The following is a 26,646-nucleotide window of genomic DNA, read 5'->3' on the forward strand; positions in this document are numbered from 1 at the left end:
AGTATGATCTATCAAAAGGTACAGTATTGTGAAATGGCTGAGTGCACTGGATCCACCAAGTCTATAGTTCCTGACAATGCCTAACTAGAACTAGCTGTTCCAGCCTCTTCACAAACTGTTCTAGGAGCGCTACAGAACTGGTGTCTATCAGAAAATACAGATATTTGTCCAGACTGGGAAAGCAAGGTGAATGCAAAGTGACCACTCCATCATTACAGTGCAGGAATGTATCAAGAACAGTGTATTGCACAACACATACTGTACCAATAACCTACACAGTCTGGCCTTTGTCAGAACCATTTATTCCTATATTTCACGGCACCCTTAATCCAAAGGCAAAGGAGCACAGTTCCAGAGGTGATGTGATCAGACAAATTTCATGACCTATGCTGGTGATACTAAACCTGATTCTGATCATGACAGCGTGATTGAATGAGTGTACGGTATATCTCAGAGTGAAGCATCAATGTGCCCCCGTCAAACAGAACTCAATGGCTGAAGGGATACATCACATAAAGAAACTTTATTTCTAGTTGTTGAAGGTCAATCATCTTGATTTCAGGACATTGTTGTAGATATCTCAGAGCTGCTTTCTAAGCCCAACCGTTTTCAGCACTTGCGTTACTGACCTTCCCTCCATCATACGGTCAAAGATAGGGTTGTTTCCTGTTGATTATCAAGTGTTCTATTTTAAATTCCTTTGGTAGTAAAAGAGGGCATTCTTGATACAGAAAGATATGGGCAACATTAATCTGATAACCCATTTTAACTAGCAAATTTTGTTTCTTGCTTTGATGCATTTTAATTCTGATTATAAATTCTGCTTGCTGGAGCATACTCTTTGGGCTGAATGGTCTAACTCAGCACCTATGTCTTGTGGCTTGCAGTATAGAACTCCAAACAAAGGAAAGATATGTTCTTTCACAGGCATCTAAACCAGCTCTTTTAGGTCTATTCTTTAATTGCAGTAGCACTGAGGTGTACAACGGAGAACAACTTAAAAATAATTCACACAAAATGCTCGAGGAACATAGCAGGCCAGGCAGCATCTATGAAAATGAGAAAACAGTCGACGTTTTGGACCGAAACCCTTCTTCACGACTGAATGGAGAGAGGAACTATCTGGGCCAAAAGAACCTGCTTCTCTGTTGTATGACGTTATCTCAGAGATAAAATAAGCAATAATTCGGAAATTAACGATTGCCAATCAGCCTTTATAAAATTCTAAACGGCAGCTGTCAGCCCCGAAGATCCTAATCGGGATTGAGGTTGGCGCCATTGGTTTTCCAGTTGGGTCCACATGGAAAGCTGAGCACAGAAATAGTAAACCGCGCTGTATAAATGTGACGTCTTGGAGTCAGTCAGTGAGAACACATACTCAGAACAGACTGTAATCCCGGACACAGAGTGAACAAGGCAACTCACACCGGCTGAACAACCATGAAGTGGGGCATCGTCGTCTTAGTCAGCTGCATTTTGTTGCTCTCTCTACCGTATTACGCAGAAGGAAAAGGTAACCCATTTAGAAAAATGGTTAGGCGTGCTGGGAAAATTGCAATAATGATTGGAATTTGTTTTTTTTAAAAAAACACGTTTCCTGTTTAGTGTTAAATTTTTAAAAAAACGAGGCTGTGGAAATGACAAGACTTGCGATGCTCAGTACCACCATCGTTCCATAAATTGCAGCGAATATATTTTCCGTGTGTTTAGAGGAAAATTGAGTGTTTGTGTAGCATCACAACCTCATTTTGTGCAGGGGCAGAAAAAAATCAATCTAATCACTCAAAGTTGCAAGGCATCAGAAAGGAAATGTGGCGATATTTTTTATTTTGAGATGATTTACCAGGTAATCTTTAAACTTGCACAAAGTTAAATGTAACATCTTGTATTTTTTGTAGGCAGGGTGGAGTTAAGGGATGTTTTAATGTAATTTCCATAAACATATCTCTCTCGCACACACACATTTACACATTGTGTTGCCTAGCCAACGGGATTTGATATACATTCAGTGCCCACTTTATTAGGTACACCTGCTCATTAATGCAAATAACTAATCAGCCAATCATGTTGCAGCAACGCTAATAACAACTTTATTTATTGAGCTCTCTTCGTATTGGCAGTGTTGTTCAATGTGCTTTACCAAGGGACAAATTAAACATTAAAATAAAGACTAAAAATTAACATGAAAATAAGTCAATAAGATGTTCGTTAAAAGCAAGGTTAAATATATAGGTTTTGAGCAGGGGTTTAAAAGTGGCAACTGAAACTGAATCATTTAGCTTTAGGTACTAATTCCACAATTTAGGGGCATAGTTGAAAAAAGCAGACCTGTCAATTACCTTTTGAAGGGGATGGTTTAAATTTAAGAAACAGACAATAGAAGTTCTGAGTTGGAAAAGAATTGTAAAGCAAAAACTATTGGTCCCAGACCATTAAGAGCTTTTAAAAACCAATAAGAGAACTTTTCAAATCAATTCAATAAGATACAAAGAGTAGCTTGTACAGAAGTGATGTGTTCCCTCGTCATGATTTTGGCTAGAAGTCTAGCAGCGGTGTTCTGAATGAGTTGCAGTTTGTAAATAGGTTGTTTTGGAAGGCCAGTAAAGAATGCATTGCAGTAATCTAGTGTATTCAATATAAAGACAAGAATTAGTTTTTCAGCATCATGATGAGCCTCAAATATTTTTGTATTACTACTTGTGCAGAAATGGTGCCCTGGTCAGATTCTTAATGTGCTATTGAAAATTCAAATCTGAATCATGGAGAGTTACTTCCAATTTTACAAGGGAAGCCAAATTACCAAGTTTATCAAGCAGTTTCTCTTTTGGCTTTGGAACCAACCATAAGTATTTCAGTTGTAACTTCTTCATTTAGATATCATATTGCTCATAAATTGCATAATAGCAAACAACAATGGTCGAAGGTTTCAGTTGTTGTTTAGAACAAACATCAGAATGAGGAAGAAGTGTAACTCTGACCATGTGCCAAACAGGGTGGTTTGAGGATCTCAGTGACTGCTGATCTCCTGAGATTCTCATGCAGAACAGGCTGTAGAGCTTACAGAGAATTGTGTGAAAAACAAAACTCATTTAGTGAGTAGCAGGTCTATGCATGAAAATACCTTTTGTTAAAGAGAGGTCGGAAGAGAAAAGCTCGACTGGTTCAAGCTGACAGGAAGGCCATTGTAACTCAGAAAGCCACACGTTACAACAGTGGTGTGCAGAACAGCATCTCTGAACACACAGCACATTGAAACTTGCAGTGGATGGGCTATAGCAGCAGAAGATCACAAAGACCACAGGTACCTAATAAAGTGAACACTGAGTTTCAGAGAATGGATGAATGTATGATGTTCTGTGGTCAGTTTTTATTCAAGCAGTTTTTCCTACTTTAGATCCATCAGCATTAAGAACAAGAAGAACATGATAAGAAAGACTTCTGGTTTCTGTGACATTTTCTAATATAGAGTGAATAGCCAACAATCTGAATTGAGTAATGCTGTAAAATGCAGTCTGTAATAATTAAATTTGTCCTGCTGAATTTCAAGATACATAGTAACATAATCCTTTTGGTATTCGTTCAAAACATCAAAATGTTTTTGAGTAATGTTAACTTATTGTAGAATGATTCCAAACAACATGTTGCCTATAGACTTAGATGTAGTGTGACACAATATAAAATTGCAGAATTACAATATTCAAATTTGTCCTCTGTTGGACCTCAAAATATTTATCATAATCCCTTTGATTTTGCTTCTAGGCATTTCAGAAATATTGTTTGACTAATGTTAACTTGTGTTAAGCGATTTTAAAATGTGAAAATCCCATTTCTTGTTATCGCAAATTGGCTTAAATCCATCTGTGTTGACCCTGCTCAGATAATATTTTCACGAGGCATTTTACAGATGAAGTGGAACCCAGACCCAAAAAAAGAAGCAAGGGAGGAAATAGTAAAGTCTTTGATGATTCTGATTGTTTATCAGCAAGAGGCTTAGTTTCAGAGAACTGGACATGTGGTGCCATTTTTTAAAAAAGTGAGTAACCACAGTTCAGTCAGTAGGGGGCAAATTGTTGGAAATGTTTCTAACATTAGCATAAATCAATGTTTGGGGGATGCATGATAAACAATGAGTGTCAGCCTGAACTACTTAAAGTAAGTTCATTATTAACAAAATGAAATGTGCTCTAGCACAGCATTTGACCTGCATAGAGGCATTTGATGAAGTTCCAGTTAAAAATCAATCAAGAATAGAAAAGTCTAATGTACATTAACTTTACACTGGCTAAAATCATCTAACACATCTTCAATTCTGTTTCTAGCTCTATTTTTTTATTTATTGGTAAAATACCAAAGATTATTATTTACTTTGAGGTTATTTTAAAAAATCTGTCAGATTTTCCTTTCTGAAGCTTTGCATGCAGTGCTGATAGATAACATTGATTGTAAACTGGCTAAAAATGACAATCATGTTGCAAATTCTATTTCTGGCAATATTTTTACTAAATAGTAATAACTTGTATTTCAATTGCTTCTTGTATTGTATCTTGACATTGAGACCTGTTTTGGTATGGTATTACAGTTTTACAAATGCTACACTTAGTCACTTCGTACTTTTCTGGTTGTTTTAGGCAAATGTTCAGACCCAAAAAAAGAAGGACCGTGCAAAGCCTACATACCTCGTTATTACTACAATGCACAGACTCGGAAATGCATTAAGTTTATTTATGGTGGCTGCGGTGCCAATGGAAACAACTTTGTGAAACTAAATGACTGCATTGCACTTTGTAAAAGAAGTTCAAGTAAGTTTCTGAAGCATTATTTCTGTTCTGCTTAAATAAGAAAACTTTTCCAAAATACCTACACTCCCCTGATGAAGGAAAGAGAATGTAACAAGAAGCAAGAGAGTAACACACACAGAACAGGTCAGACAGCATCTATACAGAAATAAGTGGTAAACTTTTCAGGCTGAGACATTTCAGCAAGTCTTGGTCCAAAATGTCTGTTTATTCATCTGCATAGATGCTGCCTGACCTATGGAGTTCCTCCAGCATTTTGTGTGTTTTGCTCTAGATTTTTGGCATCTGCAGAATTTCTTGTGTTTAAGAAGGAAAGAGTTCTTGCACAGTGGAACAATTTCAAAGAGTCTGACCAGTCAAGAACCTGGGAGACACAGCCAAGTACTCTTCAACTTCCAGTTATACTAAGGCAATATCATTTTACATTTAACATGACAAGAAATTTATTTTTCATCTTCCCTGTTAATAATTTTGAAACATTTAACATTATTCTTTTGAAAGCTTATGATATTATCTAAGGACTGTATAGCTAATTCTATAAATCCTACAGAATTTAGTATCTCCCAATTTTGAAAATCCTATTGTCTCACTATGCTCTCTCATAAATGCTAATGCTGTCTTGTTTTAAAATACTTTCACACGTGATGTTGAATGTACCCATTCTAGAATCCTGAACTTAAGCCAAGATCTTAAATTGTTTAATTATAGGTGTCTATCAGTACACTGAATGAAGGAAGATTGTACTTTATCAATGTGTAATGCAAAGACTACTTGTCATCGTAAGTGTACAAGGTGTAGAGTAAGGGGCTGAAGACACAGTGAAGTGTGAGGCATCAGTGTTGAGCAAAGTCATGGCAGAGGTGTTACTGCCTTTGATTGCAGTCTGTTGGTTACGTTGGAAACTACTGCTTTTTTTAATAATACTTTTTTGTATAAGATTTGTACTTTTTAACAACGTGTACTTTTTCAAACTCACTGGCAGAAAGTGGTATAGCAGATTAAATAACGGTTTATAGCTTTCTCATTTTTCATGCTAAGTATTAGCACATTACCCACATGATGTAACTGTTCTAATCATATAACCCATTAATGTATCACTAAGAAGTTTTCTTTCACATCTATGTGATAGATTTTTCAGAAGCTCAGTCTTTATTCCTTTGTCTCACACCCCTCCCCACCCCCAACATCCTTTCTCAGCTCTTTATTTGTTTACTTGGTATTTGTATGTTTATTTATATATGAAAATAAACTGAAATCCTGGAATTAAGACTGCTTGCCACTTTTGACTTGTGGTGTGTGGGGCATCAGTGTTGAGAATAATCTTGGCAGAGGTTTTGCTGCTGCTGCAGTCTGTTGGTAAGGATCACTTGTAAAGGGAAGGATTTAGTCCCAGTCTCAGAGTTTGGTGGTGATTTTTCTTGGAATTGTTGGTTGAAAGCAGAACAGCAGTCAATAACATAGTCCAGTGGAGGAGTCTTGATGTGTCAAAGATGAGTGTAGACCTTGTTTCTGGAATCTGGTGTAAGGCACGTGGATAACATGCTAAATTAGGTAAATTGCCTAATTACCATGGCCTGTGCTGCAGTGAAACATTTGTCTTGCATCGCACCCAGATGTACCACCTCACTGCATTGTTGTAATGAATTGGTCTAAGGAAAAGAAGATGCAGAATAAAGTGTTACAATTGCAGAGAAAGTGCAGAGCAGGTAGATGATAAGGTGAAAGGCCATAAATGATGTAGATTGTGAGGTCAAAAGCCCATCTTATCATAGTTGGGGGGGAAGTGAATCATTTTTTAACTGGGATAGAAACCATTCTGGAGTTAATATTGGAGTTTATTGTGTACAGTTCTGGTCACCGAATTATAGGAAAGATGTCAACAAAATAGAGTACAGAGAAGATTTACTGGAACGCTACCTGGGTTTCAGCACCTAAGTTCCAGAGAAAGGTTGAACAGGTTAGGTCTTTGGAGCATAGAAGTTTGAAGGGGGACTTGGTAGAGGTATTTAAAATTATGAGGGGGATAGATAGAGTTGACGTGGATAGTCTTTTTCCATTGAGAGTAGGGGAGATTCAAACAAAAGGACATGAGTTGGGGGTTAGGGGGGCAAAAGTTTAGGGGTTACACGAGGGGGAACTTCTTTACTCAGAGAGTGGTAGCTGTGCGGAACGAGCTTCCAGTAGAAGTGGTAGAGGCAGGATCAATATTGTCATTTAAAGTAAAATTGGATAGATATATGGCCAGGAAAGGAATGGAGGGTTATGGGCTGAGTGTGGGTCAGTGGGACTAGGTGAGAGTAAGCGTTCAGCAGAGACTAGAAGGGCCGAGATGGCCTGTTTCTGTGCTGTAATTGTTACATGGTTATATAATAGTAATTGGTCTCTGACTAATGGTACATGATTTCAGGCTTTTGTATCTGTACCCTGATGTGATGTATTTATGCATAAAACCCATAATTATTTAGACAAGAATGCTTAATCAATGCAAATACAAGATTCCTCAAATATTAAATACACAGCACTCCTCCTTTCTTAGCTATAAACTCCAACTCAATAGAATGCATCACAACTACATGCACAGAAAAAAGACATCCACAACATATTATATTTTAATTTGTCATACTTGGGCCTAAAGATTTAATCACTGTGAAAGTTTTCTTACTCTTGTGGGATAATGCCTTTCCTGACAAGGGAATCACTCTGCTGGCAGGTGAGACTTGTGGCTGTGAATCATCCCAGGTTCTGGAGCCTACTCTGAGACTGCAGGAAGTGGTTCTGATAGCAGTAGTCAACTTTCCGCCCATCTCAACTGATTGATGCGTCTCCTGACGATATCAACTGCAAACTCCATTGTGTAGGAGAGTGTTCCAGTTTTGTCCTTAATCTTGCCAAGTACTCACTTTTGATCACCCCTCTAGTCCTTTGCTAGGACTGCTTGTCTGGAGTGAAACCTTGCTTGAGAAGCCTTCAATTTGTCTCAGCTGTTTCTCCTATATACTCTTTCTGAGATTGACTTTGAGGAGATCCAAGTGTGATCACAAGGGATGACCCAGAAAAAGCATAAATGGTGAGTTTTTTTGGTTGTGAAGTGTGTTGCATTGCGATATGAAAGAAAATTGGTATGCTTCTGGTTAGTGCCGACATTACTAGCAGTGCATTTGTTCTAGAGCCTCTGGACAAACCTTTCCTCCAAGCCATTTGTAGCTGGGTATTTTGATGTAGATAACATGTGTTCATTCCATTCAAGGAATGAAAGGGTTACTGTATGAGGAACGTCTGGCAGCTCTTGAGCTGTATAACTTGTTCAGGAAAACGAGGGGGGAATCTCACAGAAACATTCCAAATGTTAAAAGGCCTGAACAGGTTAGATATGGCAAAGTTATTTCCCATGGGAGGGGAGAATAGGACACGAGGTCATGACTTCAGGTTTGAAGGGTGTCCATTTAGAACAGATGTGGAGAAATGACTTTAGTCAGAGTGTGGTAAATGTGTGGAATTTGTTGCCACAAGTGACTGTGGAAGCCAAGTCGTTGGGTGCATTTAAGGCAGAGGTAGGTTCTTGATTAGCCAGGGTATCAAAGGTTATGGGGAGAAGGCAGGAGAGTGGGGATGACTGGAAGAATTGCTTCAGCCATGATTGAATGGCAGAGCAGAATCTATAGGCTGAGTGACCTACTACTGTTCCTAAATCTTATGCTTATTTTTAGGAATGAGTGAAACTGTTCCACAACAAACTAATCATCACTGACTAAGTGTTCTGGGACACCAGTCCTTGAGCAGAGCCTTCTGAACAGATTAATAGTGTGGAGGGCTGTAATGAGGCTATTGGGAACACTTCTGGCCACTTTATAACTGCATCCACCACCAGCAAGAAATTTGTGATCTGGTGAAAATCACATGAATTCTCTGTCTGGGCAGTGCAGGTCATTCCAGGGATGGAACCACTCTGCTCTTTGCACCTTCAGGCCAATTTGACACCCGTACAGAACATGACAGGCTGCTCAGTATGCTACTCTCTCCTAGGCCACCAGACAAATCTTTGAGTCAAGCCTTCATTTTAACCATGCCTAGATGAATGGCATGTAGCTCCCCTAACACTTGGCTGGTACAACAGCTCTCTGTCCCCACAGAAGGCAACCTTTGTCAAGGGCAAGATCATCTTGGTGCTTGTAAAAATGGGGAAACTAGTGTATTTGTTGCACATTCCAGCCATTTTCCGGTGACCATGTAGACCTGAGTCAGTGCGGGGTCTTCTCTGCTTTCCCTTTGGATCATGTCTGCCATTTGTTACGAACCCCGTAACTGGGTGTATTACCAGCATAGATAGAAGTGTCCATTGGAGTCTGGTGATACAATTTTCAACTATATTTATTAGCAAAAATATACAAAATAATATCAATGCGAATATACAGAGAATATACGTTAGCAATACTATACCTAAAAGTGCGGGTATAATAATAATCACTAATGAAACAAGGTCTATCATTGTCTAGGGGATAATGATTTGTCAGATGGAAATATAAAGTTTAGTTCTGTTCCTGCAGGCTGCGGTAGTTGTTTGTTGATGTGTTGCAATTGTTGGAGGGAGAGAGAGAGAGAAAAAATGTGTGAACAGTAACAGCTATTATCTTGCCAAACTTCCTTTATGATTTTGATCTGTCAATGCGTTGTTGTGGCCATTCATGTATGACCCCTTCGTCCTTTAGCTAGACCATTCTTCCGTGGTGGACTTGTCACCCAGGCAAGGGTGGACACACACACAAGCCCCCACCGGTCTTGCTACAAAACACTGAGTTAAAATTTACCGACCCTTCGTTCGGTCTCTGGTCTCCCACCCTGTCTCATGGGGGTTCTGTTGCTCACTAGCGTTTCTCCTGGTACGTCTGAGGGGTGTTACCCCAGACCTCACTTTTATCTCCACTCACGAGGTCTCAGGTGTCAATCAGGTTGAGATGATGTATCCCATCAAACCAGCCCACTCTGGTTGTCCCCTGAGCCGTTTCAATGAATAGAACTGTACCAAGTAAACAATCCTTCTCCAAAAGACAATAGCAGTAAATATCTTCTTTTGGCACTAGGAGACGATTCACCCTCAGTAACTCTTAGGTGTGTCTCTCTCTCATTAACTTTCATGAGCTGTTATCAATAACAACTGCCCTGGCAGATTTCCTTTGTCTTTCTTACTTCCTTGATAACAACATCGAAATAGTAGCGATTTGCGATTCTCCAAAGGGGGGGGGGGGCATAGGCGACTCTGCACCCTTCTGCCCATCAGAGTTGTTCATCCTTAGTAACACCCCCATCCTTCTAAGAATTTTCACCAAAGGGGAAAATTAACTAATACAGAGTCTTACAGTATTACAGAATCTAACACAATACAAAAGAGTTTTCAACTACAGAGTAATACAGATATACATTCAACTTAGCATCTAAACAGTTAGCGATTACATTGTCACTTCCTTTAATATCTTAATATCTTGTACCAATTCCTGTAGCATCAGACTCCAATTTAATAACCACCTATTTTTATTCCTTTTCTTCAGCAAAAACAAAACTAAAGGGTTGTGATCTTAAGTATATATTACAAAATGTGAACCAATACATGTGTGATTATTCTGTAGTACATTACAAAAGTTTATGCAAATACTAATCTTTATTTTACTTTTAAACTTAGCAGTCAATCTTCCATGGTTGTCTTTATTATTTATATGCTTTGTCGAAATCCCTCAAAACCAGCTCCTGTTATTTAAAGTGGCATTTTGTCAACCTTTGCCTCTTTTCCATTTAACTCTCACGTGGTTAGCTTGCTCACCAGTGTGGAATAGGCTTTCACATACTCCTTTCATAGGAGTTATTTTATCAGCAATGTTTTCCAAACTTAGCCCATCTTCTGAACTTCCACACAATTCTTTATTTTTAAGCAAGTCATTATTTTTATCTTCAGGACCCTTCCTTCTATTAGTTTTCAGTTTAACATCTGCAAGTTGTTTACCTTTAAATTCCAAAACAAACTGTAATTGATTCACAGGCACCTTGTTTACAAGCCATTGTTCCTTCAGCCTGGTTACTGCTTCTGAAACCAATCCAGACTTTAAATTTTCTTTATTCAATTTGGGAACTACACTTTTCCCTTCTCCTTCATTAATAGTATTCACATCACCAGCTCCCATCTCCTAACTAACTTTTAACACACCTTCTAACACAAACAACTGAGAATTCTCACTTGCCACTGGTACCAAGGTTAACCCTTTCTTCACTGAACCAAGTCCATCTGACCCAAAAGGACTGCATTCCTTTTCAACTAAATCAGATACCTCAGACTTTTCCTGAGTTTCATTACTAGGTTCAGTACCATGTGCATCCACATCTTGAACACACTCAAGCGGGACATCTACCACTTCCAGGCTTTCCATACCAGTCCCTTTTTCAATTCTAAGTTCCCCTGATCCTCCCAGTTACTCTCTGGGCAACTCCCATCCGGAGTAAACTCAACCCTGCGGGTTAAAACAATTTCATCTGCTAACCCAGCAGACTCCTTCAAGGTAGCGGCATCCTTTTCATCTAGGACTGCCCTTATATCATTATCGGGAACACATTTCAATTTTTCAACTTCTTCAAACTGTTCCGTCAAGCCAGACAGATCATCCATGTCCAACCCTGGACCTTCTAACTGCCTTATCTGTTTCTCATCTTTACTCCGTGCCTCTATACATTCCCTCCTGGCTAAGGGTAGGTCTACCTCCTCTCCTTTACTCTCTTTCACCTCCCTATTCTCTGTCTTACCATCCCCTAATCCCTCTTGGTACAGGGTCGGTAAAAACGTCTCAGCCAAATCAACACGGGACTCATTTAAACTGGTCTCTTTCTCAGCTGCCTTTCTCGACATGCTGCGAGTGATCGCGCATGCGGGGTAGATCTTGGAATCTAGGGGCGGGTCCTCAGCACTTACAGGCTTGCTCGTCAGCTTCACGGCTGAACACACCTCACCCCTTGCTAAATTATTACCAAGAAGGACGTCCACGCCGTCTCTCGGTAATTCTGACCGTACCCCTATTTCAACTGGTCCAGATACCAGGTCACAATTTATAATGATCCCATGCAAAGGCACCGCTTCTGTCCCTTTTCCTATGCCTCTCAAAGCTACCTCTCCAGTCTCAGGACCAAAATCTAGTACCTTACTGAGAATCAATGACTGCTCAGCTCCAGTGTCTCTCCAGATCTGCACTGGAACTGGTGTGTCTCCCTCTTTCACAGACACGGTCCCTTCTGACATAAATTTCTCACGCCCCTCTTATATTTTATCTACCTGGGCCTTTCTTGTTGATTTGCTGATCGACACAATACACCCTGTAGGGACTGCTACGTTCCCTTTTCCTGTCTCCTTCCTCGGAGCAAAGCACTTAGGGATGCAATATGAACAACCTTGCCACAATTAAAACAGGTCAAGCCAGGAACCCTCCTGCCAGCCTGCCTTTCTTCCTCCTTACCTTTACCACGAGCTCCCGGCTGAATTTCTACCTCAGCCGGCGGGCTTTCTCTACCATTCCTACGGTCTTTCTGGTAACTCTTATTCAACGAAAACTTTGTCTTGTGGGTTAGGGCATATTCATCTGTGAACCTGGCAAATTCTGATATAGACTTATTCGGCTTCTTGTTCAAGTACATCTGGATATCATCTGAAACACAACCTTTAAATTCCTCAATCAGAATTAACTCTCTGAAACGATGGAAATCCTCCTCCACCCTTTCTGCCGCACACCAGCGATCCAAGAGCACACCCTTCTCAAAGGCAAACTCTGCATACGTCTGATTCCACACTTTCTTTAAATCTCTGAACCTCTGTCTATATGCCTCAGGATAACCTGTTTTACTTCCTCATAATTCTCAGACTTCTCCACAGACATCACCGCATATGCCCGTTGTGCCTTCCCTTTTAACACACTTTGTAACTATGCCACCCATTGATCTCTGGGCCACTTCTGATTCACTGCCACCTTTTCAAAATGCAAGAAATAACTATCAACATCTGTCTCCTCGAACGGAGGTACTAACCTAAACGCCCTACTAACATTAAACCTCTCCTCTCGGTCTGCCCCTGGGACTCTTCTCTCTTGCTTTAACTTCTCCATTTCCAGCTCATGCTGCCTCTGTTTCTCCTTCTCCTCATACTCCCTCTGTTTTTCAGCTCTTTCCTTCTCCCTTTCCTCTGCTTCCAGCTGTTTTAACCTAAGGTCATGCTTCCTCTATTTCTCTTTCTCCTGTAACTGGAGCTCATACTCCCTTTTCTTCTGTTCCAACCTTAATTTTTCCAACTCTAACTGAGCCGTCCCAATAGCTGGTACCTTTTCAGGGATATGTTCCAATACCTCAGCCGAAAACACATCCTTCTCGATATAATACTGAGTTATAGCCCTCTGCACCTCCCACTTTTTCATTGACGACTTCATCTCTGTGAGATATAATCCTTTCGCAATGTTTACCAAGTCCGTCTTTGTGGCATCCTCTAGCGCCTTCAAAGTCAGGTTTTGTGTAAATTCGTCTACATCCATCTTTGCTGGTTTCCCGTCTGGTTACCCATGCAACCAGATCAAAGTCTAGACTTATAGCCCGATTCACTGGCCCTCCAATTTGCTATCAAATCTCGAGACGAGGCCCCAATTTGTTATGTACCCCGTAACTGGGTGTCTTACCAGCAAAGATAGAAGTGTCCGTTGGAGTCTGGTGATACTATTTTCAACAATATTTATTAGCAAAAATATACAAAATAATATCAATGTGAATATACAGAGAATATACGTTAGCAATACTAAACCTAAAAGTGCGGGTATAATAATAATCAGTAATGAAACAAGCTCTATCGTTGTCTAGGGGATAATGATTTGTCAGATGGAAATATAAAGTTCAGTTCAGTTCATGCAGGCTGCGGTAGGTGTTTGTCGATGTGTTGCAATTGTTGGAGAGAGAGAGAGAGAAAACGTGTGAACAGTAACAGCTATTATCTTGCCAACCTTCCTTTATGACTTTGATCCGTCGATGCGTTGTTGTTGTGGTCATTCACGTATGACCCCTCCGTCCTTTAGCTAGACCGTTCTTCCATGGTGGACTCGTCACCCAGGCAAAGCTGGACACACACACAAGCCCCCACCAGTCTTGCTACAAAACACTGAGTTATAATTTATCGACCCTTCGTTCAGTCTCCGATCTCCCAGCCTGTCTCGTGGGAGTTCTGTTGCTCACTAGCGTTTCTCCTGGTACGTCTGAGGGATGTTACCCCAGACCTCACTTTTATCTCCACTCATGGGGTCTCAGGTGTCAATCAGGTTGGGATGATGTAACCCATCAAACCAGCCCACTCTGGTTGCCCCCTGAGGGGTTTCAATGAATAGAACAGTACCAAGTAAACAATCCTTCTCCAAAAGACAATAGCAGTAAATCTCTTCTTTTGTCACTAGGAGACGATCCACCCTGGGTAACTCTTAGGCGTGTCTCTCTCTCATTAACTTTCATGAGCTGTTATCAATAACAACTGCCCTGGCAGATTTCCTTTTGTCTCTCTTACTTCCTTGTTAGCAGCATCGAAATAGTAGCGATTTGCGATTCTCCAAAAGGGGGGGGCATGGGCGACTCTGCACCCTTCTGCCCATCAGAGTTGTTCATCCTTCGTAACACGTTATAGAGAGACTTTCAATTTGCATTGGAGAAATGTGTGAAGGGAAGTAACTTGTTTAGTAAAATTTTATAGTACTTCCTTTACTAAGTGTAAACAGGACAATCCATCAGCATTTCCATAATTAGTTGCTCTCTTGAATTCTCTTGTAATTGTCCTCCAAGAAATCAAGCCCATCTCTGCATCCATGCTGCAGCTGTTGGTGGTACCCCCTTATGTGGATTGGAAATGGACATTAGTGGTTGATGATTAGTAATGAGGGTAAACTCTCCCATAGAAGTACTGGTTGAAAAGTTTTGCACCCCAGACCGGGCTCAAGTCATCTCTGTAAATCTGTGTGTAATTTTTCTATGCAATGGTAAGGGAACGTGATACAGATGCTATGGAGCATTCAATTCCATCACTCAGAATAATTGACATGATTGCACCTATGCCATATGGTGAGACATCACAGGCAAACTTCACTGGATGATGTGCATCAGGAAGTGTTTGACGTCACCATTTCCTTTACCTTTTCAAAAGACATCTCACAATGTTTGTCCTTCGCCATTTCCTCCTGATCTGCAGTATTGAGTTCAAGGAGTGGAGTACAGTAGCCCGGTTTGGCAGGAACCTGTTATAGTCATTGATTAAATCCTAGAAACAAACTACAACTCTGCCGCATCCTTTTGCCTCCATGGTTTGAATTTTCTCAGCATAGTTGTGTAGTTCTTGTGCATCAAATGTGTGATCACAGTAAGTGATGCTTGTTTTAAATAATTCACCCTTGTTGCATTGGGCTCTGAGCCAATGCTCTAATATTTTTAACACTGTCTTGAGGTACTCGAGCTGCTCCTTGTCATCCTTGCCATTTACAGTGATGTCTTTCAGATAACATGGAGTGCCTAGGCAACCTTGCAGAACCTAGAAGAGGAAGAAACTGAGCCAGAAACTGTGTAATTAAAACAAGAAATTAAACAAGTGGTTTCTACCAGAGTGCAAGTGCAGTTCCTCCTCCAAAAATAAGCCTTTGTTGTAATAATAAAATCCTTTGTGAATATTTATGGTGAAGATAGTCTCTTCCATCTTCACCAGTAGGTAGGACTCAGCTAAGTACACTTGGCTGAAGTGTTTTCCTCCAGAAAGGATCGAAGATATCTTCTGTCCTGGGCCATCACCATTGTAGATGGGCTGCACTCGACTTTCAAAAAAATTGCTTCAGACTCCACGTGACCTAGCTCACTGGTATCTTTATCACCAGTCGTATAAGGAACTGGATAGGCTTTAAGGTTTGGGTGTGGTACATTCATTTAACAATATTTTTCCCTTTAATATGGTGGAGTTTTCCAATGTCATTCTTTAACATCCAGTACACTTCTTAATTGGCTTTCAGTTGGCTTCATTGCAGGGGTTGTGGCATGCAAATTGTGGAGGGATCTGAAATCAAGTTGTAGTTGTCTCAGCTATTCATGCTCCCACAATGCTGGTGCTTCTGTTTTTTACCACATACGAGCCCAATGTGGCTTGTGGTTGTTGTATTTCATTGTCAATCCCTCAGGAATTGTGTTTTCTCCAGTACAAGTTCTTTGTTGCATATCTGAATGCTTCAGTTTAGAATCTTCAAAATGCTGTTCACACTCATTTTGTGGGATGACTGAAACAGCCGAACTAGTGTCCAATTTCATTTTAAATAACTTGCCATTCCATTCTAGTACAAGTCATATTGCTTGTCATTTCTTCATTTTCATATGGTAGATCTCAAGGCTATGCAGCACTGTGTCAGTCTCATCATTGTCAGATTTTTCATCAACAGCATGCAGATTAGTGCTCTCTTTCAAACTGCAAGTTGACTCTTTAGCACTTTCTTCTCCCTGAACCATCCATTTGTTTTTGTCTTTCCGGCATGCTCTTTGCATGTGTCCTACTTGTTGCATTCTCTGTAACTTTTGCCTTTAACTGAATTTGTTTGTGTATGTGAGTCCCCTGCCATATCAGTAACACTATTCATTTTGCCAGGCTGGTTTCTGTTCAGACTCTGCAATTTTTTCTCACTTTCATTCCTGACTGCAATTCTGTCTGAGGTTTCCATTGTAACAATGATTTCAAATGCTCATTTAAATGCAAGTTGTTTTTTAGCTAGGAGCCATTTTTAAATGTTTTCTTTTGTTTTAAGATTCTGCAAACTAAATGATCTGTCAATGCCTAGTTGAGACCATTACTGAACTGACAATCTCTTCAATTCAGCCATGTATTCTGAATGGATTCCCCTTTTGGATTCCGCTAATGAAACCTAAATCATTTTGCAATTAGCAATGGATTTGGTTCTTGGTGTTCCTGTAATAATTTTCCAATAGCACCAAAGCTCATTTCTGATGGTTTGCTTGGAGCAATCAGACTTTGAAGCAAAATGTATGTCTTCATACTTAAAGAACTGAGCACTTTTCACTGGCTATTTCACTTGCTTCAATATACTGTCCCAGTAGCTCAGTATACATGAGCCAGTTACCCGCTGTGTAATCAGACTTGTCAATCTTTGACGTAGCCAACCATTAGCGATTTCTGATTATTACCACCTGGTACTTGTGCTTTACAGACCTGCAAATTCCTCCCATTTTCTGTCATTTTTTGCTCGTATTTTAATTAACATTCCTTACTGCTGGTTTTAAAATTTTGAACATCTTACTGCACTTCAACAGTAGCCTTCTTGGGTTCATTTAAAAAATATCTCATCTCAAATGTAACATCAAAATATTAAATTATTTCAAAGGAAATGCTGGTCTAATCATGTGTTTACTTTCAGTGAGGTGAGCACTTATGTAATTATGTATGTAATGTATTTTTACCTTTAACCTGTAATAAATTATTTAAATGAACAAGAATGCTTCATCAAATGATACAAGATTACTCAACTATTATTGAGATATTAAATACACAACAATCACTATCTCCAAAAATTCCTGTTTCATACTGTATTGTACTCTGACTCAAGCTGAGTCAAAAAGCTGTCCTAGACACATCTCAGAAATGATGCCCTTACACCTACCTCCACACCTTTCCCGAGTCTTTAATGCTAAAGCAATCTCAGTTAATGTTTTGGAAATTGAAATCCCCTTCTACTATAATCCTGTTTTGAACATATTGCTATTTACCTTTTCATCTGTTCCTTTTTTTCTTTGGCTGTTTGGTCTATAGTACACCCCCAACAAACTCTTCCTTTAGTTTCAATTGATCCTTTAATATCTCGCGGGATAAAATTACTAAAATATGTACCATTGAATTAATGCACACAGGAACATTTCATTCTGCTCAGATGTCAGAATTCTTAAATCAATGTCTTGCTAATCACAGATGCTCTATTTTTTTCAGGGTTGTTAAAATAATAGGTAATTTGAGAACTTCAGTATTCACCTGTTCATTTTCATTTTTACAGACGCGAAATAAAGGGGCATTTCTGCTATACGTAAGTACCTCGATGAAGTAGCAACATTGTAAGAAGTTCAAATATGTTGATCTTCTGTTGCTTTTTGCAAGATCTTAATTGTAGCATCGATACATGTTATAATATTTTTGTATTTAGTTAAACCAACCTACATTTTGATTCTGTGTCCTCTGGCCTTGGATCTTTCCATCATCGGAAACCTCCTCTCCACATCTTCTCTCTCAAGGCATTTCACCATTTGACAGGTTTCAATGAGATCACCCCGCATTCTTCTGACTTCTAGTGCATATAGGCCCAGAGCTCTTCATGTGACAAGCCTTTCAATCCTGGAATCAATTTTGTGAACCTCCTTTGAACCCTGTCCAGCTTCAGCATATCCTTTCTAAGAGGCCCAAAATTGCTCACAATACCCCAAGTGAGGCCGCACCAGAGCTGTATAACATCTCAACAGGACATCCTTGCTTTTTATTGTAGTCTTGAAATGAATGCTAACATCACATTTGCCTTCCTCACCACAGCCTCAATCTACAAATTAGACATTAGGGATTCCTTCAGAAGGACTCTCAAGTTCCTTTGCACCTCAGTTTCTGTTTTTTTTTTCTCCATTTAGGAAATAGTTAACCCTTTCATTTCTCCTACCAAAGTGCATGAGCATACACTTCCCAATACTGTATTTCATCTGTTATTTCTGTGCCCATTCTCCTAATCCAGGTCCTTCTATAGCTTCTCTATTTCCTCAAAACTACCTCCCCCCTACCTTTCTTCAGATCGTCTGCAAACTTTGCAACAAAGCCATTAATTCCATCATCCAGATCATTGACATGTAACATAAAAGGAATCAGTCCCAACACAAACCCTTGTGGAGCACCACTAGTCACTGGCAGCCAGCCAGAAAATACTCCCTTTATTCCCACTCTTTGTCTTCTGCCAACCGGCCACTGCTTTATCCATGCTGTATCTTTTCTGTGATACCATGGGCTTTTAGCATCTTAAGCAGACCTGTGTGTGGGACCTTGTCAAAGGCTTGCTGAAAATCCAGGTACAGAGTTCTCTTTTGTCTATCCTGCTAGTTATTTCTTCAACGTATTCCTAGAGATTTGTCAGGCAAGAGTTTCCCATGGGGGAAACTATGCTGACTACAGCCTATTTAATCATGTACCTCCAAGTTCTCTGAGACCTTATCCTTGATAATCGACTCCATCATCTGCACAACCACTAAGGTCAGACTAATTGGCCTATAGTTTCCTTTCTTCTCCCTCTCTCCCTTCTTGAAAAGTGGAGTGACATTTGCAATTTTCCAGAATCTAGTTCTTGAAAGATCATTACTAATGCCTCTACAATCTTGTCAGCCACCTCTTTCAGAACCCTGGAGTGTAGACCATCTGATCCAGGTGACTTGTCTGCCTTCAGACCTTTCATTTTTCCCAAGATCCTTATCTCTGTTTCTGGTAACTTCACACCATTCTGCTGGTAGTAAAGTGAGAAGTGCACACATTTAAAATGGAGGAATTGTAGATGTAAATCTTACTAATTTTGGTGCATAATGTGTCCACCCTTTTTCTCAATTTCTGTGTCGGCCAAGCAAGCTCACAGTTGCCTTCACTTCATTAGAATGCCTTTACCCTATTGATTCCTCGCAAAAATCATGCTTTTCATTACAGGGACTCTCAGTTTAATTCCCAAAATGTGTAATTCTGTCTCATTAATTTTAACCTCTGCTTAATTGTGTTTGTGACAGAAATGGCACCGTTGGGACAGAGAAATTAGTATCATTTGTGTCCGGAGCTAAGGAATGGAGATGTGAGCATCAAAGGGAAAAACTTCAAAATATCAATACTATTGTTTTAAATAATTTTACTCTTGAAATTCTGCATGTTAATCCAGACATACCTGTAATTGGATGCATTTAATAAAGAAATGGGGAGCTGAAATTTTTGTCAGTTTAGAATAACTTAAATCAGATGATTATTGCTAAACTCTACCATTCCATTTTTCAGCTCTTGCAGTTCTATTTACAAATTGTGTATTACTAAAACTAATAAAATAAAGAATTCCATGTAGACAGTGTGATGTGTGAATATATTTGTGTCAGTCAGCAGGTTACTTGGTCATGTTTCTGAATTCCCTCGCCACAGCACTTCAATACACATTACAACTTTGGGGGAAAATGTTGTGAACAGTTCTGCAGTAAGCTCCATCCCCCCTGTGACTCCTCTCCATATCCCACGTTTCCTGTATTCACAACACTAAATTTGTATTAATAACTTACTGAGTTACATAACCTATTGGTTAAAGGCTTGTTGTAAGGCACATTCTGAAATCCTCTGCTGCAAATACAGTCCTTCATACAATGGGCGTGTTATCTGTTTGACCATAAGCTAGTCAAACTAAATGAAGTTTTCCAGATGAAAATTATTTGTTAAAGTAAAATTATGAATCATACTAGTTTTGTAAGTGTGCACTGTGCAAATATAAATCTGTAAAAGTGCAGTGACACAGCTGGGGGCGCTGCTGCCTCACATCTGCAATGACACAGATTTAATCTTGGGCTCCAGTGCTTCTGGGTGAAGTTTTCATATTCTCCCAGGCCTTGGTGATCCCTTTTGGCCAGCACAAACATGGAGAACCAACGATGTCTGTATTTGTGTTACATGATTCTATCACTTTGTGGCTCTAAAATTTATTGAATTTTGGAGAAGTATAGTGGAGAAACAGGACTGTCAGCCCGTCTAGTCCATGCCAAACTGTTATTCTGCCTAGTCCAATTGTCTCACACCTGGAGTACGGCCCCTCATAGTCCGTTGTGGTAATCCAAACTTTTAAATATTGCAACCAGACCTGATGATAACACGTCCACTGGCAGCATGTTCCACACTGGCACTGCTCTCTGATAGAAGAGAATCCTCCTCAGATTCCACTTAAATATTCCACGTTGCATATTTAACCTATGACCTCTAGTTCTGGTCTTGCCCAGCATCAGTGGAAAACACCTGCTTGCATTTATCCCTCATAATTTTGTATACTCTGTCACATCTCCCCTCATTCTCCCAAGCTGCAGATCTTTGTTTTGCCGTGTGCCCTACTGTGCAATGTGCATGTCCCACCCTGGTTTGTCCTTGAAGTGAAACACCTTGCTTTTCGAAAACAGGAAATATTGGAAACATATATTTGGTCAGATTCAAACCAGTGGAGAAAACCGAATGGATTTCTAGCTCTCCTTGTCCATTTGACAGAGGGAATAGGATTACTCTTTGAATAAGCGTATACAAAATTAGTCAAATGTCTCTATCAATATTCTTAAGAAACTTTCTAAAACTCCAAAATCCAGCATCCAATGTTGATAGGTTGGCAGTTGTCTCTCTCAGTTTTCCAGACTGCAAGCTGTGGATGCAGAGTACAGTTGGGGCTGATGTCCAGATTGTCAGTCAGGATAGTATGGCCGCTGGTGGGTTCGAGTCCAGAACATGATGCAGCAAGATTATGGTTATTATGGGATGTGTGCAGGAAAATCTAATTGAAGTGGAGAGAGAAAAGCATAAATGGGCAGAGGAATTGTGTAAGTGAGAGGAGTTAGAGACAGAAAAGGGGTGGAGAAAGCCGGGAAAGAAATTGAAATTTTGAGTGAGAAGGGCAAGGTGAATTTGATACATATGAGTCAGTTTCAGGCTCAGTGTGGATAGGTGACAAGAGAAAGTGAAGAGGAGAATAAACAGGTGAACACAAATAGAAAAACAGTGTCAGGATTTTCAGACTGCTGTGAATGTCTTGTACAAATTGGCAACTGAGAAGAAGGGGAGCGCAGATCACACAAAGTGTTTAAAACAGATCAAAAAGCTGCCGAGTCACCTCTCAGCTCAGAGAGGAGTAATGCGTGCATTTTGTACGAGGGCTGACAGTGATGGTGATGTAGATTGGGGTAATTTAGTGTATGAGGCAACACACTATGATAGTGAGGATGATTGGGGAAGAAAGAGGCTCACCTCCCAATGGATTTTTCCAAGAGGGGGTGGAACCTTCAACACCCACTGCCCCAATGATGCCAGTGGCAAAGGGGAATGCAGGAGGACCAGTTGTGACATGGTGTCCTACCCCTTTCGCTGTGGCGCAATTGAGTGTTGTAGCTGCAACTACACTGAAGGGTGGGCTGGGAGATGATTCTTGGTAACTTTACCAGCGCATTTAGCATCAAAGCTTCGATGAAGCAGAGGATCGGAAGTTAGCCCTTCTGTGTCTTTCCGCAGTGTTACACTCAGCCCTACCAAAGGAACAGGCACAAGGCCAAGGGGCACTGGGAAATTTGCAGGAGGCAATATTAGAAGCTACAGAGACTAATTGAGGTGACCCAGTGGAGGCTTTCTACAGACAGTAGAAAGGGGAACATTGCACTGCATTTGTGATGAAGTTGTGGATGGTTTTCTTTGGAGTTTATGGTCCTAATTTGGACAGGCAGAATTTGACTCAACCCAGTAAGTACTGGCTGAGGATCTTGGTACCACACAGTATTGAGGAGATCAGAAGAGTGGGTGAAATGTTTGACCCTGCAGATCCCACACAATTTGTAGCTTAGGTTCTCAGAAGGGTGATATGAGTATGGGAAAAGGAAGTAAGAAAGGAATGTACTAAAGAGGATAAGGGGAAATGGGTTCGAAGATGGCTGTAAGAGAACAGGGTGTACAGTGGCAGAATGAAAGGAGATGCAGCCATTGCACTCAACAGCGCCACCTAGTACAGGAGGTGATTGAGGACGAGGTCAGAATACTTGCATTCTCCCTGTAATGAATACCAGATCCCCATGGAAATGTTTCTATTGAACTGAATTGACTTTATTACTTACATCCTTCATATACATTATGTTATTTACGTTACATCTCTGTCTAAATGTGCAATTTATAATGAATAGTATGTAGAACAGGACAGTCAATATAACATAGAAATACAATTATATCAGCATGAATCAATCACTCTGATGGCCTGGTGGAAGAAGAAGTCCTGGAGTCTGACGGTCATGCCTTTTATGCCGCAGTACTGTTTCCCGACGGTAGCAGCTCTAACAGCTGTGGACACAAAGGTACTTTTGCAGGGATTTCCTACAACCCAGGTGAGCTGGAAATGGTCAGGATGCAACAAAGGCTCCATTGCCGCTAGAAGGTCAACCACATTACCCACAATGTAATTTCCAGGGTGCCAATGAAAAGACACAACTGTATCCCTAGTTACCTACGGAGGCTCCAAGTGCATAACGATGGTGTCAGGCCTCTGTTACGTGGGTGTGCACTGTAAGGTGGGATGGTATGGGTAAACTCCTTGTAGATGAAATTTATTTGGGATACAAGAGGCTCTCAAACCACCATAAACACTTCCACATTCAATGTATCAAGTTGGGAGATACAAGATGCTATTACTTTAACTGGATTTACCGGACTCTCACAAGTAGGGAAGCTAACTACATCCCTGAACAAACAGTTGGGACAGCTTAGTGTGCTCCACTCAGCTGTGTTCATCGACTTGCCAACTGCTTCAGAACAGATTCAGGAAAGTGATTTTATGAGGAAAACAGGTTTGAGTTTTGATCAGAAAAATTGTACGGTTTGGCAGTTTAATGTTGATAGAGAGCAGGTCCCTATTGAGATTCCAGTGGGATGATGTGAGGATGGGATATGTGAAGGTATGGCTGAAGGCAGAAGATATGACAAAGGACTCAAAAGGCTAGAGAAATTATTTTAGATTGCCGGGTAGTATTTAACCATATAACCATATAACAATTAAAGCATGGAAACAGGCCATCTCGGCCCCTCTAGTCCGAGCCGAACGCTTACTCACACCTAGTACCACCTACCTGCACTCAGCCCATAACCTTCCATTCCTTTCCTGTCCATATACCTATCCAATTTTACTTTAAATGACAATATCAAACCTGCCTCTACCACTTCTACTGGAAGCTCATTCCACACAGCTACCACTCTCTGAGTAAAGAAGTTCCACCTAGTGTTACCCCTAAACTTTAGCCCTTTAACTCTCAACTCATGTCCTCTTGTTTGAATCTCCCTTACTCTCAATGGAAAAAGTCTATCCAAGTCAACTCTATCTTTCCTCCTCATAATTTTAAATACCTCTATCAAGTCCCCCCTCAATCTTCTACGCTCCAAAGAATAAAGACCTAACTTGTTCAACCTTTCTCTGTAACTTAGGTGCTGAAACCCAGGTAACATTCTACTAAATCTCCTTTGTACTCTCTCTAATTTGTTGACTTCTTTCCCATAGTTCGGTGACCAGAACTGTACACAATACTCCAGATTTTCCCTTATCAATGCCTTGTAGAATTTTAACATTACATCCCAACTCCCATACTCAATGCTCTGATTTATAAAGGGCAGCATACCAAAAGCGTTCTTCACCACCCTATCCACATGAGATTCCATCTTCAGGGAACTATGCACCATTATTCCGAGATCACTCTGTTCTACTGCATTCCTCAATGCCCTACCGTTTACCACGTATGTCCTATTTTGATTAGTCCTACCAAAATGTAGCACCTCACACTTATCAGCATTGAACTCCATCTGCCATCTTTCAGCCCACTCTTCTAACTCACCTAATTCTCTCCGCAAGCTTTGAAAACCTACTTCATTATCCACAACGCCAGCCAACTTAGTACCATCTACATACTTACTAATCCAATTTACCACCCCATCATCCAGATCATTAATGTATATGACAAACAACACTGGACCCAGTGTGGATCCCTCAGGCACACCACTAGTCACCGGCCTCCAACCTGACAAACATTTATCCACCACTACTCTCTGGCATCTCCCATCCAGCCAATGTTGAATCCATTTTACTACTTCAATATTAATACCTAACGATTGAACCTTCCGAGTGGAAACTTGTCAAAGTCCATACTGAAGTCCATATAGACAACGTCCACTAATTTACCCTCATCAACTTTCCTAGTAACTACTTCAAAAAATTCACTAAGATTTGTCCATGTGGTCCTGTCCCCGGTCCTGCTCTACTCTGTCTCTCATCTATTTCTCATTATTACCTGTATTGTTGTCACCTGTGTGTCATTGTGCTCCACCTATCATCTGTCTCTCTGTGTATTGCTCAGTGTATTTCAGTCCTGTGTTTTCATCTGTTTGTTGCCAGATTGTGCCAGTAAATTTTCCTGAGCCTTTGCAGCATTTGTATCTGTACTCTGTCTATCTAAATATCAACTCTGCCTTATTCTTGACCCTGGGTTTTGGATTTCTCTGGATGTTTTGATCTCTGCCTGAACTTTGACACTGACTTTGTTTGCACCTCGGGATTTGTTACTCAATTAATATCACTGTGTGCACAGTACCGGGTCTGCGATTGGATTCCTGTTCCAGTGCTCTGACAATGTGAAACAATTAGTGCAAGAAACAAAGCTGAAGAATTTCTAAACAGTTATACTGAGTGGGTGATAAGTTTTGTATTTTGTCCTCTACCACCCCACCCACACATCATAGAAACCAAACCTGCATCAGTATGATCTATTCAAAAGGTACAGTATTGTGAAATGGCTGAGTGCACTGGATCCACCAAGCCTATAGTTCCTGACATTGCCTAACTAGAACTAGCTGTTCCAGCCTCTTCACAAACTGTTCTAGGAGCGCTACAGAACTGGTGTCTATCAGAAAATACAGATATTTGTCCAGACTGGGAAAGCAAGGTGAATGCAAAGTGACCGCTCCATCATTACAGTGCAGGAATGTATCAAGAACAGTGTATTGCACAACACATACTGTACCAATAACCTACACAGTCTGGCCTTTGTCAGAACCATTTATTCCTATATTTCACGGCACCCTTGATCCAAAGGCAAAGGAGCACAGTTCCAGAGGTGATGTGATCAGACAAATTTCATGACCTATGCTGGTGATACTAAACCTGATTCTGATCATGACAGCGTGATTGAATGAGTGTACGGTATATCTCAGAGTGAAGCATCAATGTGCCCCCGTCAAACAGAACTCAATGGCTGAAGGGATACATCACATAAAGAAACTTTATTTCTAGTTGTTGAAGGTCAATCATCTTGATTTCAGGACATTGTTGTAGATATCTCAGAGCTGCTTTCTAAGCCCAACCGTTTTCAGCACTTGCGTTACTGACCTTCCCTCCATCATACGGTCAAAGATAGGGTTGTTTCCTGTTGATTATCAAGTGTTCTATTTTAAATTCCTTTGGTAGTAAAAGAGGGCATTCTTGATACAGAAAGATATGGGCAACATTAATCTGATAACCCATTTTAACTAGCAAATTTTGTTTCTTGCTTTGATGCATTTTAATTCTGATTATTAATTCTGCTTGCTGGAGCATACCCATTGGCTGAGAGGTTTAATTCAGCACCTATGTCTTGTGGCTTGCAGTATAGAACTCCAAACAAAGGAAAGATATGTTCTTTCACAGGCATCTAAACCAGCTCTTTTAGGTTTATTCTTCAATTGCAGTAGCACTGAGATGTACAACGGAGAACAACTTAAAAATAATTCACACAAAATGCTCGAGGAACGTAGCAGGCCAGGCAGCATCTATGAAAATGAGAAAACAATCGACGTTTTGGACCGAAACCCTTCTTCACGACTGAATGGAGAGAGGAACTATTTGGGCCAAAAGAACCTGCTTCTCAGTTGTATGACGTTATCTCAGAGATAAAATAAGTAATAATTCAAAAATTAATGTTTGCCAATCAGGCTTTATAAAATTCAAAACGGCAGCCGTCAGCCCCGAAGATCCTA

General features: G+C 40.3%; 1 protein-coding gene across 1 annotated transcript; it reads left to right on the plus strand.

Moving 5' to 3' along the window:
• The first annotated feature begins 1,282 nt into the window (after positions 1 to 1,282).
• On the plus strand, positions 1,283 to 19,941 carry LOC140732075 (PI-stichotoxin-She2a-like). The gene is made up of 4 exons (XM_073054217.1): positions 1,283 to 1,513; positions 4,629 to 4,799; positions 17,873 to 17,902; positions 19,620 to 19,941. The coding sequence occupies exons 1-3, from the start codon at positions 1,441 to 1,443 to the stop codon at positions 17,881 to 17,883; spliced, it is 255 nt and encodes an 84-aa protein (XP_072910318.1). The 5' UTR covers positions 1,283 to 1,440; the 3' UTR covers positions 17,884 to 17,902; positions 19,620 to 19,941.
• The last annotated feature ends 6,705 nt before the right edge of the window (positions 19,942 to 26,646 follow it).

Source organism: Hemitrygon akajei, chromosome 8 (assembly GCF_048418815.1).
Source record: "Hemitrygon akajei chromosome 8, sHemAka1.3, whole genome shotgun sequence".
In the NCBI taxonomy this organism is placed as follows: domain Eukaryota; kingdom Metazoa; phylum Chordata; class Chondrichthyes; order Myliobatiformes; family Dasyatidae; genus Hemitrygon; species Hemitrygon akajei.